We start from the raw sequence: 13,250 nt of genomic DNA on the forward strand, positions 1-13,250 counted from the left end.
TGATGAGTCTTTTAAGCTCTTGTCCGAAAAAGTCTAGTGTTGAAGGTTTTCCGTCATTAACGGAGCATCATCAAGGCTGGGCTACAGATCACAAAGCCTTTGGGGTAACACTGCCAAAAATGAACATAGCCGTGATCGAAGATAGACATTACAATGAAGAAATGAAGGCCATGTCATCTTTAGCCCGAACTTGTCCAAAAGAGGCTCGCTTCCCTGGATTTCCATCTGCTCTTGAACCTCCAGTGATCTATAATGGGTCTGGTAGGATCAGTCTCCTTCCATCTTGCCCAGCTGTCTCCAGTATGGCTGGTTTTCCATCAGTGCAGAAAGCTGACAGCAAAGACTGGAACACTATTCATCAGCCATTATGGGAGAAGAAAATTAAAAAGGCTTCTGTATTAATCCTAAATAACAATAAAATACACAAAGACATGAAAGGAGTTGTTTCTCTTGCGCAAAGTTGCCCAAGAAAATCCAACATCTCTGGCTTTCCCTCTGTACCAAAACCAAGAACGATGTATGTTGTTGACATGACAAATATGGTCAGTCTTATATGCTCATGCTCAAAAGTGTCGCAAATACCGGGATTTCCATCATCTCACTATTCAAAAGACTGGACAATGAGCAAGGAGCCACTTTTTGAACCAAGAATGAAAGAAAAGCAGGTGTCACTGCCTGACATATGTGAAAGAGTTAGGAGAGTAATGAAAGCAATGGTTTCCCTTGCACCATCCTGTCCAAAAGAGGCACGGATGCCAGGATTCCCCTCTCATCCAAATCCCCTAAGTGTATATTCTACACTAGATATAATCAGCCTTTCTACAATGTGCTCCCACGTTTCCAAAATACCTGGATTCCCATCACTTGTTGGGGATATAAGTGTAGAGTGGGTGACAGAAAAGGGGACAAAGTTGAAGAGGCTACCAAAGAGGGAGATCATACTTAACACATCAAATGACAACAAAAAGATAATGAAGAATATGATTTCCTGTGTACCATCCTGCCCTAAAGTGTCAAGTATTCCTGGTTTCCCAGCTATCCCTAATCCAAAAACTGTGTATTATGGCCCAAATGTAGTCAACCTCCTTCCTTTGTGCCCTCTAGTTTCTACCGTAACTGGTTTTGCATCAGTTGAAGGGCACAAGGAAAAAGGATGGGTTGTGGAACTGGCTTCATTGATGCACAGACCACAAAAGAAAACTCAATTTAGGATTAACAGATCACCAATTACCACAGACAACCTAAACAACATGATTGCTTTGGTGCCTTCTTGTCCAGGAGCATCAAAGATTTCAGGCTTCCCATCTTACCCTCAATACAATATGCTGAGTCTTGTACCTGTTTGCTCCAAAGTATCCAGTTTCCCAGGATTTGCATCCTTTGAAGGGGCCTCAAAATTCCAATGGCTTTTTGATCCACACACTTTGTGTGACAAGCGTCCCAAGAAGACAGTGTTTGTGATACACAGTCCAAATCAAGATGGAGAAACTGCAAAGTTAATGCTGGCCATGGTACCATCTTGCCCAGAAGCATCCAGGATCCCTGGGTTCCCCTCTGCACCTCAACCCAAATCCAAGATTGAACCCAATATGATAAGTTGTGTACCTTGCTGCTGCAGTGTTTCAAGTCTCAAAGGATTTGCATCCATGACCACAATCACAAGCACAGAGTGGCTAAGTGAAACAAAACCAATTGTGATAAAGTCACAGAAGAAGAGGGCAGACATGATTATGGGACTTGCTGGACAGGACCAGCTATATCACAACAACATAAAAAGCATGGTGACATTAGTGACATCCTGCCCAAAAGAAGCCCGAGTATGGGGTTTTCCATCAGCTCAGGTTGTAAACAGACCACCAAACATGGTCAGCTTATACACATCTGCTCCATGTGTTTCATGTGTTCCAGGTTTTCCATCAGCGAGGATGCTTAGCTCTGAACATATAAAAATACAAACTAGGACTACACAGGGCAAGTCCTGGTTTTATAAACTGCGGAATGAGAAGATTTGTCTTATTTCAACAGTTCCAGCAAAACATAAACATCAGCAAGATGAAATGAAGTGCATGGTAGCAATGACTCCATCATGTCCACATTTGACTCAACTTCCTGGTTTCCCCAGCATTTTGCAATTGAATCCAACTGAGAAAGACAAATTGGCTACTCCAGTTCTGCCTTCTGCTGAAAAGCATACAACACAGGAATTACCTCATGAACAGTCAACTCAGTCATATCTCAACGACACAAGAATTCCTGGTTTTCCCTCTACATCTGTCAGCAGCTCCAGTACAGAACTTGTGCATGGTGAGATTTACATTGTTTTAATCAAGGCCACATTTATCTTTCTTTGTCTTGTTTCTTTTCGCAATTTTTATTATGTTTGTTTTTATGACAGTGGAGAAATTCAAAGACGATGCAAAGCAAAATGTAGACCTTTCTGTAGATGATGGGTAAGTTGAAGAGCCCAATGCTCTTGCAATGTTTGCTGTGAAAGGAGCCAGTTTAGTGCTTGCTTTACATGGATTGCTTGGATTAATAAAGCTTTAGTAAATCGATTATACAGTGCATGGTAAATTTCAAAGTCTATCTATAATTACATTTTGTATTGTGTTGCTGCATGAGGTATGTGGACCATGCCGTAAAATCCTCTATATTTGGGTCCCCAGCAAATCACAAATAGAGAGAATAGCAGCAGAGGAGACCCAAACAGCGAAGAAACCATTGGACACATCAGAGCCGTTGGGGGTCTTGGGTTGGGAAGTTTTGGAGGCAGAGGGAACAGTAACAGAAAAACAGGCAGAAGTCTCTTTGTCAACAAAGGAAGAAGAGACCTCAGGATTAGTGAAGGCTATTGTGGGTGTTTTCCATAAAGGGTAAGTATAAGGCTGTTCTGAAACGAATGGTGTCTAGCATGCAACATGGTGTGCATCAATTAAAAGTAATCCTGAGGATTAAAAAAAGACCAAAGGTCTTTGCACTCACAGCATTAAGACCTCAATAATATCTTCATGGAATCTATTTATCTGGATTGGGGACTTGTTCCCATTTTAATCTCATTTATTAAAATTGAGTGGAAGGTACAGAAACTTTAAGGCTTGTCTTCTTATTGTTTTGAATGTATATTCTTGGTTTGATGTTATTAAAGTTTGAATCGAATGTAAAACTGGACTGCTTTTGCATGGGATTTATTTCAGTATCTCTAATACTCAGTGGTTTCTTGAATTAGATGCATGTTTATTGAAACTATTGTTTTTGCATGGTTCCAGGTTTCACTCACACACTCCACTATCCATTTCTCACAGTTACGAAACAGTAGCATCCATATTGGGGCCATCTAGCTCTACTTTAACTGAGGCGGATCACCAACCCAAGGCTATCTCCTATAGGGAACTGATGGACAAGAGAGTGAGCCCTTCAGATGAGTTTTTCCTACATTTCGCATACAACGCTACTCCTATACAGAAGATAGAGGGCCAGTTTGAAGACAGTCACACTGAACAAAATGTTGAATATCCAACAAGTGCTGAGCCTTACATGTGGAACTTGGTAGGTGATCGATCAGCATCTCCATCACCAACAACCGACAGCGATGATGGGTTTTTAGTTTGTGCAAGCATGAAGAAATGGCCGCCATTGACAGAGGCAGATATCACTGAAATATCAAAAGAAGATAGTGAGCAAGTAGAGGAACAAGAGGCCTGTCTTGATCAACGGCATACAGAGAGATCACTCAAAGGACAGGACTCTGTTCAAACATCAGAAAGTTTGTTAGCAAGGCACGAGACTGAGACAGAACAGGATAAGGTTAGAACTCTGTCGTCTTCCTCACAGCTGGATAAAGGGTGAGTTCTGGTGGACTATGACCTACCTTAGTTGCACGGTGTGACAGTGTTCATGTCCTGCTTTTCTGGTGATAACATTGTCTCTCGTTCTGCTTATGAGCGCTTACTACTCAGGAAATTGTGTTGGTCAACTCTTTGCAATAGCTGTAAGGATTGGCGTTGTGATGGGTAGTGGTAAAGTTTCTTTTTTATGCAGTGATGCATATAGGTGTTGTAAAGTTTGTCTTTCTGTCCTCTATGTGCTGCTGTGTTGTTTTAATGATAGTACGCATGTACATAAGTTTAGCAGAATATTGAAAATGATGGTAATTTGCGCTTTATGCTGTGAAACAAGATTGGTTGCTGTCTTTTAAGTCAAGCTGATTAATAGTTGGTTGGAGATAGGGTGCATGGTACTATTGTATGACAAAGTCAAGAAGAACAAATTCTGAAGTTTTTCCTTTCTTTTCCTTAAGCCCTGAACCAACAGGCATGGAAGAAATTTCTGCTAATACCCTGCAGCCCACATCAAATGAGTCACTAACAGATGCAAACAAACATAGAGACAGACCCTCAGATGCTCAAAACATTAGTCCAGTTGGACCACAAGCTGACGTTGTTGTCTCTCAGCGAGGCAGAAAGCCAAAGAGAAAAGTTCCAGAACCTCAACAGAAAGGGTCTATTCAAGAAAAAGACACAGTTCCAATACGACCAATCAGAAGGAAGGATAGTTTAACACCAGATCGCAAAAAAAAACCTGATGGTTTATCTGTGAAGCTCCTTACTGAAGTTATTCCAGTCCAGTCTGTAAAGATAGATTCTACTGGTGAAATAATTCCCACACAACAAGCTACTGACCTTGCTCCATCTTCCTGCATAAATAAAGGAGACAATAGCGTTCCTCTAGATGTACCACAGAATGGTCATGACCAAGAAAGTGTCAGAGCTCAAGTAACATCATACACAGGTAACCATAAAGACAAAGGGGAAGAAGAATCTGTGCAAATATCCATGAATTTCACTCCCCCTCCTCGTGTGAAAAGAAGAGATGGTAGCTTGCCACCTGAAATTGCACAGAATTCTGCCCCTTGCAAACCCCTGAGGAGAAAAGACAGTGTCACTAGAGAGAAGCTAGCTCATGACCAGCAAGATTTGAAAGCCCAAGTTAGTTCTGCTGCAGAAACATCTGATCCCGGTCCTCCTCAACCTTATAAGAAAAGCTCTGATGTCTCAGGCGATCTTGAACCTTTACAGAACATTGATGAACCCAGTAAAACAGCCACTGAAATGATCCCTGCACAACCGGTGGAAAGAAAAGACCATACAACCAAACAGTACTCTCAAGAAACCTACTGTGACCTGCAATGGCCTACAAAAGACATTAATACATCCAACCAGGTGTCTTCTTACTTAGTTCCTCCCTCAGAAACAAAGGGAATTGACAGCATCACCCCAAAGGCAGAGCCAGAGATATTTCATGTTGAGCAAACTGCTCCTCTCTCAATCATCAAGAAGATATGTCTTCCACAACGTGGCAAGAAATTGCCTCCAATCAAACCTCGCAAAATTGTCAGTAAAGAGGAAATCATGGCCCAAAATGTAAAAGTCCAGACTGACAACACTGTGGTGGGTGATATAGAAAAGATAAAGCAGTCAAAGACAGCTGGTCACACAGCTGCTGATACAGCCAACATCCCATCCTCTCAGAAATCAGAAAATGCACCAGAGATAGCAGAGGAAAAGAGGGACAAACAGACAACTTATCCTATCCCAAGACCTCGTGTGAAGAAACGTTTCAGTGGCTCCTTCCCAGATGACTTTACAGCTACAGAGAGAACATCTCAGACTTCCCATGGAGAAGAGGAACAGGCAGCAAAGCAAGGTGTTCCTTCATCTATTTCCTCAACACCTAAAGAAAGCAAAGACCTTCCCTCTCTTCATCAGGTTAATCAACCTTCTACATCTACAGAAGTGGCTGGTGTACGGCTGAGGAGAAACATATTGACCACTGAGAGCGATGTTCAGGTAGAGGATGGTGGTACTTCACACGGGACCCCAGGAACCTCAAGCTTGCCTATACCAAAACCAAGAGTAAAGAAACGTCTCAGTGATTCCTTCCCAGATGACACTATAATTTCTGGCTCACCACTTCCCTGCCAGTCAGACACCGCAGCTGATTCAATTGGTCATGAATCAGTCCAACACAATGAACAATCAAGTTTGCCTCTTCCACTGCCCCGGTCAAAGAAACGTCTCAGTGCAACTTATTCAGATAGCACACCACCTGTAGACAGTTTACTCACTGTGGAAATGGAATCGTCTCAGAGAAACTCAGAGGATACATCTAACACCTGCAATGAAACAAATGAACGGCCAATATCGCTGGATTCAAGTGTGATCTCTGAAGGAGGTTTTGTCACAATCCAAGGTGAAGATGTTACATCAGAGGTGGAACAGGAAGTATTAGCAGCAATGCAAGAAGAACACTTTCCTCGGCCAGATTCTGTAGTAGATACTGAAAAGCCAGAGGATGAAATCATTGAAGGCTGGACTTTTACAGATAAACCTGTAGTTTCTGATGACTTACAGAAAGTTACAGAGACTGTGCCTGTGCAGGATGACATTAAAAAAGTTCTGGAAGCAGAGGTTGATAAGTCCCTTGCTTCCACTATTGCATCCTCTCAGGATGACTGGCTGCATGTAGAAGATGATAAAGACAGTGAACCAATGGAAATAACCTCACGGAAGGAAATGAGGGATGAAGAGTTGGACTTTGGCTTTGTGTCTGTAGATGTAGCTGCTGGTTGTTTAGATGATGAAAGGTAAGATTAGCCAGTACACATTAAGGTGTGGGGGGTGCACTTATAATTAAGATGTGTGTATTTTGCATTATCCTCATTATTCTCATTTCCCCATGTTATAATTACTTAATATACTGTCTCTGTATGTCAGTTCATTAGCAAAACGTGATTGCAGAATTTATTAATCAATTTGTTTTGTTTCTTTGTGTCTTTTCAGGCAAAGGGAGAGAGCAGAAGATTCTTCAGGTCAGCCAGTACCTGTGTCTTGTGGCAAGAAGCGTTTGAGTGGTTCCTACCTACATGACAGCAAGTCACAAGTTGCTGGCCTCCATCAAACCAGTGAACCAACAACACAGCATAGTAGACCTGCAGATGGGGCTGCTGCTCCAGAAGTATGTTAAATCTCTTCAATACTTGCTAAATTTGTATATTAGCAATTGATCAAATGACTGTGTGTAATGTGTAAGATGTTGCTCTGAATGAAGAAACCCACAGAGAATTATCAACAGTTCTGCAGTTGCTCTCAGCTCCAAGGATCTTGTTAGCCTTTTTCAGCTCATTTTCAATCTCTGTTCTCATCAACTTCATTTCCACCAGGCAGCTGTTTTCAGAAAAGCTCTGATAAACTCACTGTTATGTAGTAGAAAAGTAAAGTAGGCAGGCAGACTAAGTTAGCGATGAGCTGGGGAAGAAAGAGGAAAGTGTAGTGAGTATTGGACCAACATTGATCAGATGCACAGAAACACAAAGGTGTTTGTGACATGGAGCGTGATCCTGCTGGAAGGAGCCATTAGAAGAACTGTGAACTGTGGCCGTGAAGGAATGAACATGGTCGGCAACAATACTCAGAGAGACTGAGACATTCAGACCATGTTTGATTGGCATTAAGAAGACAACATTCTCCACACCACTACAGCAGCACCAGCAGCCTGGACTGTTGACACAAGACAGGTTGGTCCATGGATTCATGCTGTTGATGCCAAATTCTGACCCTACTACCTGCGTGTATTCTGAGATGCTTTTCTGCTCAGCACAGTTGTAAAGAGTGGTTATCTGAGTGACCATAGCCTTTCTGTCAGCTCCAATTTGTCCACTTCTCCTCTGATGTCTCTCGTCAACAAGGTGTTTCCTCTAGGACACCAAACCAGCCCATCATTGACACTGCTGCCACATGATTGGCTGATTGGATAATAATAATTGAAAGAATAAGTACAGGTGTTCCTACTACAGTGAGTGTGTGTCAAATGTGTTATCCCTCTGTTCTTCTCCCTCTAAAATGGCAATAAATAAATAAATAATAAAAGTCTATATTGTGTTTTAGAGCTTAATGGCCACTCCCACCTTAGTGACTTCCAGCCAGTCTCTACTGGAGTGGTGTCAAGAAGTCACCCAGGGTCACAAGGGAGTAAAGATCACCAACTTCAGCACCTCTTGGAGGAACGGCCTGGCCTTCTGCGCCATATTACACCACTTCCATCCAGAGAAGATGTAAGAAACCACTGAAAGACTGCTCTTACTGCAAACACTGTTGTGTGTTATCTTATCTTATCTTATCTTCTTTTTCTTAAATAGTAATTATGAAATGCTGGACCCGTATGACATCAAACACAACAACAAAAAGGTGATTGATGATTATCTGTTGATATAATTGCCATGATGTATTTTATCTGTTTGTTGCTAAGTCCTAATATAATCCATCCATCTGTTTTTGTTCATATTACAGGCTTTTAATGGCTTTGCTGAACTTGGCATTTCCAGGCTGATGGAGCCCTCAGACATGGTCATGCTAGCAGTGCCTGACCGCCTCATTGTCATGACCTACCTCAACCAGATCCGCACCCATTTCACAGGCCAGCAACTCAGTGTGCTTCACATAGACAAGGACAGCAGCGAGTCCAGCTATGCGGTGGCAGGGGAGCGGGACAGCCCAGAGGACCCCGAGGCAACTGTTCGCTACTGCGCCCAGCGGCTCCAGGAGGAGGGTATCAGCCTGGAGACTAATGGAACTGCAGGCACTGCAGAGAAGGACAGTAAAACCAGTAGGGATGTGGTTCCACCTCCCAGAACTAAACGGTTGCAGGGTGCTGGGGCAGGTGGGGCTCAGTCTCCTGTGGCACCACCAAGGACCAGTTTCCTATCCAAGTCAGGTTTCTCTCATGTCAAAGACGCTGATCTGGTGAAGAAACGAAGGTCACAGAGGAGGAGCGGATCAGTGGATGAAGTAGACATATCAGTAATATAATGCCTTATTGACTTATTCATTTAACCTTTTTAAATCTTATAACTGTCCTTACTTTTATCTGTGATATATGAGGAACTCTTTTGTGTTTGCAGGTAATGGCGGGGCAAGAAGAGAGTGCAACTGGCCGCAGGAAGTCAGACACTGGTGAGTTCTTGATTTTCTTTGAAAACTTGACTTTGTTTTTTGGCAACTTCATTATAGTTATAGTTAATTTTTTTGGTTTGTCCTGCAGAGAGAACCGAGGCTGTAGTTGAGGAGGGACGACCGGAGGGCCAGGTCAGTTCGTACCCATGTGTGTCAATGTAGGGTTGAATCTCTAGAGCTTGGGTCTCCCTGTATTCCACTTTGAACCATTGATACAAAAACATAGATTCTGTTGGTAATTGTGTTCATGTATTAATGTATCCAGGATGCCAGTCAGTATGTTCTGAGTCAGATGGAAGCCCTGGAAGCAGAACAAAATCATATTGATAACAGAGCATGTGCGGTGGAGAGGAATCTCAGACAACTCCTGGAAACAGGTAAGAAACGCAGGACTCCTGCAGAAAATGAATCTCAGTGAAGCAGGTCACGGGTGCAGGCGTATGCACAATAACAATTCAAAAGTCAAGGTTACAAATATTTCGAGGGAACAAATTAATTCAACATTGAAAAATTGGTATTGGAACAAAATGAGTAATGTGAGAGAATGAACCTGTAACCTACCTGGCCTCAAACTGAAAGAATGGTCACAGTGATGTTATTTTCTCTGACAGGTAGTGACAAGGTGGAGGAGGAGAGGTTGATCCAGGAATGGTTTATGCTGGTTAACAAGAAGAACGCTCTAATCAGGAGGCAGGACCACCTGCAGCTGCTGTAAGACATCCACCACACACACTGCTGGAAACATGTTCAGTATGAACTGTAGAAGTTACAGAACAGTATTCACAACTGGCAAACAATCTCACCACGGGTCCATTCAGTAGCAGTTCTGGAGCTTTTGATCACTCTTCACAATCTTCCTCAGCAGAGGGAGTTGTCCAGTTGTCAAGGAATTGTAGAAATTGTTTAAAACCTTCCTTCTTTATCTGAGAACTTTAAGAGCATGTCACCCATGTTGACTTCAAAGAAACTTCAAACTTAGAGCACATGAGTGGAAAGCTCCTAAAACTCTGTCTGAAGTAGGGTTAGCACCCGTCCCAGTTTGTCTGTCAACTGTCCGTGAAAATTAATATTCTTTCCTGGAACATGAGTTTTCCCATTTTTTGTGAAAATGCACTTCTAATTTAGAATTTCATAGTTTCAGATAAAACCTCATTTGTTTCCATCTAGTTGCTGTTCTGTTTTCTTCCTGGTTATGTTCAGTCCTGTGTGTGTAAACGCATGAAAACAGGTACAACAGCGATGATGAAGTTTACCTTATTACCACATTCACTACTGTGAATTCAGGGAGAGAGGATTGAGGTGGGTGCTAGTAAGAGTGTTAGTAAAAAGGATCAAACTTATTTTTTGTCATTGTGATTTAATGGGGTGAGAGATAGACAAGGAGCACGTCGCAACAAAATCAGGCGAAAAAACATTTTACAACGTAAAAACGCAAGTTTCACTTATTATTTGCGGAGCTTTCAAATGAATCTCAGCTTCATCAATCCTTCAGTACTGTCTGAGGAGAACTGAGCCATCTCCGTTATAACTGAGCAGACTGAGCAAACTCCATCTGCCAGGAAGACTGGAAGATGAAACTAAAAGCTCTGGAACATGATAAATGGACTTGAGTTTAGACTTTTCTCTTTCCCTCAAAAAAAGCAAAGTAAGAAATAAATGATTTGTCCTTCTTTTGAAATCTCCCTCCATCAGCACAGATGTCTCACGTCTTCTAATGCATCTCTTGTGATTGGCAGGCTGGAAGAACAAGACCTGGAAAGACGATTTGAGTTGTTAAACAAAGAGCTGAGAGACATGATGGCGATCGAAGGTACACCTTTACTTCTGAACAACACTCCATGCCAGACTGATCTTCCCTTAAACACTGAGTGTGGGTGAACGTTCAGATTGCAGCCCTTTGCTCATGACTTGCTTCCTCATTGGACTTAATTAGATCACACAAGTGACAAAAACAAAAGTAAAGAAGCTCAAGACCAAAAACTGTGTGTGACTGTAGCTCTGGGTTATATTTACTCCTGAATGACATAACACATCTAACTTCTCCTTTTAACAGTGGAAACTGGCTGAGTGTAGTGTGTGAGATAAGCAGCTTTCTGGGACAACTGGAGCTTCTGAGCTTTGATTTATAAAACTTTTCTACCTGGACATGAACCAACTTTCAGCTGGACGAATCAAAACAACTTGTAAATGACATGCATCCACCCATCCATCCATTTTCTGCCACTTACCTGAGCTCAGGTCTTGGTGGCAGCAGCTCAAGCAGAGTAGTCCAGACGTCCCTCTCCCTAGAAAGGTTTTCCAGCGCCCCCTAGAATATCTGAGGTTTCGCCAGACCACATGAGATATATAATCTCTCCAGTGTGTTCTGGGTCCACCCCGAGGCCTCTCACCAGTTGGACGAGCCTGGAAAACCTCCACTGGAAGGAGAGCAGGAGGATCCTAACCAGATGCCGCAACCTGACTCATTTCAGTCGCTTGTATCCGTGATCTGGTTGCTTCTGTCACTACCTAAAGGTCATGACCACAGATGAGGGTCAAAACAAAGATCACCTGGTAAATCGAGAGCTTTGCCTTCTGGCTCAGTAGATGAACAGTGACAATAAAAAAAGTGGTAAAATAATAACTAATAATTATGGATTTTTTTATAACAAATTCTTTTTTCCAGTCAGAATTCAATCAGCATATGATCTTTTATAATAACAGCCCTGACTGCTGAAATACATCATGTAAATGACTCGTTTGATGTCTGTTCTGCAACAGCCTGGTGCTGGTTATACATGATGAAGGACATCTGCCGCCTTCACATGGAAAATACCATATGATAACTGAAACCCCAAAGACTGTGTCTTTAAATGTCTTATACGCAGTCAAAATGTAAAAATGAAATTTTACAAAAATATTTTAAAAACAAATTTAAAAATGTGAGTCTGAACTGATCTTCCATCACAAAGTAAGATTGTTGTTCAGTCAATGTTTTTCACTCATTTTTTTATGTCTGCTCAGTGATATAAGGACTATAGAAATATTTTGGGGGACAGAGAGTGAGGGGAAGTACGACTGCACAGGTTAAATGTATTGATGAGTTTATATTGGATAGTTTACATGTGTGATGATTTGATATCATTTTATCAGCACCACCAGCACATCAGCTGCTTGTCCACTGTCGAGTCCTTTTTTCCTTTTTGTGCTGTTTCTAACAATCCCCACAATCCCTCCTCTGCGACAAAGAGTACCACTGTCATTCTTTTTCTCCTCTCCAGAAGTGTCTCATCCCTCTCTCCTCTGTTCCTTTTGTTTCTCTCTTGTCTTTGCGGTGCAGAGTGGCAGAAAAGTCAGGCCCATAAACACAGAGAGCAGCTGCTTCTGCAGGAGCTGGTGTCACTGGTCAACCAGAGAGACGAACTGGTCCACAATATGGACGCCCAAGAGAGAGGGTGAGACGCTCACTGAGTCTTGATAAAGTGGCTGTCTGTTTCCTTCACAGGCTCTATTAGGATTAGATGATTGATGCTGGTTGTACTGGACCACATGTGAACACATTCAAACATGCAGTGTTTTTTCTGAAGTGATTTGTCCTTGATTGAACCACTAGATGGCAGCACAGTGTGAGGCAGCGCAGCCAGATACTACACAGCACTTCACAGAACACATTCTCGCAGGTGTAGTGTTTTCATTTACCGCCTGAAGTACCAGAGGACACGGTTATAGATGTCAAAGAGACGCACAGAAGACAGTCTGTGGTAGCAGAGAAAGACGGAGAAAGAGAAAGAAGGACATAATATGTCATAATAATGACACACACTGACGCTCTTATCAGTCTTAATTAAAGTTCATTGATCAGATATTTTTATGGGTGCAGGGCTCTTAATGAGACTTTTTTAACAAAAACAAAATTACAATTCACTACTGCTCACTCAAACATGTTGTGTGAAAAAACAGCCAATCAGCAGCATTATTAGATGTTGGCTCACTGATGCTGGTGAGATTTACTCATTCACTCCTGAGGGATCCAATGTATATATTGATCGTTGCTAGAATCAAACTAATTCAATTGGTCCATAAAAGTATCAGAGTTCAATACCCAGCCCAGACTGAGTGTCTGTCTCTGCCACCACAACAATAATAACAACAGTACATTTTGTTTTTAAGATATTTAAAGACACTTAACCTGATAAATTAGACGAGTTAAAAAGAGGAAGACCAAGGTCATTAAGTTAGAAAGCTGTAACTAAACTCAACTAT

The 13,250-nt window shown here is 42.0% G+C and overlaps 1 protein-coding gene and 1 long non-coding RNA gene across 3 annotated transcripts in view; both read left to right on the top strand.

Moving 5' to 3' along the window:
* Positions 1-13,250, top strand: part of LOC111223609 (EH domain-binding protein 1-like protein 1) — a 44,225-nt gene that overhangs the window by 28,266 nt on the left and 2,709 nt on the right. The window contains exons 9-18 of one of the 2 annotated variants that reach the window (XM_022747821.1): positions 6,840-7,014; positions 7,944-8,110; positions 8,195-8,243; positions 8,346-8,855; positions 8,957-9,008; positions 9,097-9,140; positions 9,274-9,385; positions 9,620-9,719; positions 10,706-10,818; positions 12,328-12,442. In XM_022747821.1, the coding sequence (XP_022603542.1) occupies positions 6,840-7,014; positions 7,944-8,110; positions 8,195-8,243; positions 8,346-8,855; positions 8,957-9,008; positions 9,097-9,140; positions 9,274-9,385; positions 9,620-9,719; positions 10,706-10,818; positions 12,328-12,442 (1,437 nt within the window). The remainder of the gene's footprint in view (positions 1-6,839; positions 7,015-7,943; positions 8,111-8,194; positions 8,244-8,345; positions 8,856-8,956; positions 9,009-9,096; positions 9,141-9,273; positions 9,386-9,619; positions 9,720-10,705; positions 10,819-12,327; positions 12,443-13,250) is intronic. The other variant, XM_022747822.1, reaches the window with a different exon arrangement.
* On the top strand, positions 1,738-2,720 carry LOC111223610. Its single transcript, XR_002665181.1, has 3 exons — positions 1,738-2,304; positions 2,396-2,450; positions 2,667-2,720. It is a non-coding gene; the product is annotated as an uncharacterized LOC111223610 (long non-coding RNA).

This window comes from Seriola dumerili, unplaced genomic scaffold (genome assembly GCF_002260705.1).
Source record: "Seriola dumerili isolate Sdu_G_001 unplaced genomic scaffold, Sdu_1.0 BDQW01000111.1, whole genome shotgun sequence".
Taxonomy (NCBI): Eukaryota; Metazoa; Chordata; class Actinopteri; order Carangiformes; family Carangidae; genus Seriola; species Seriola dumerili.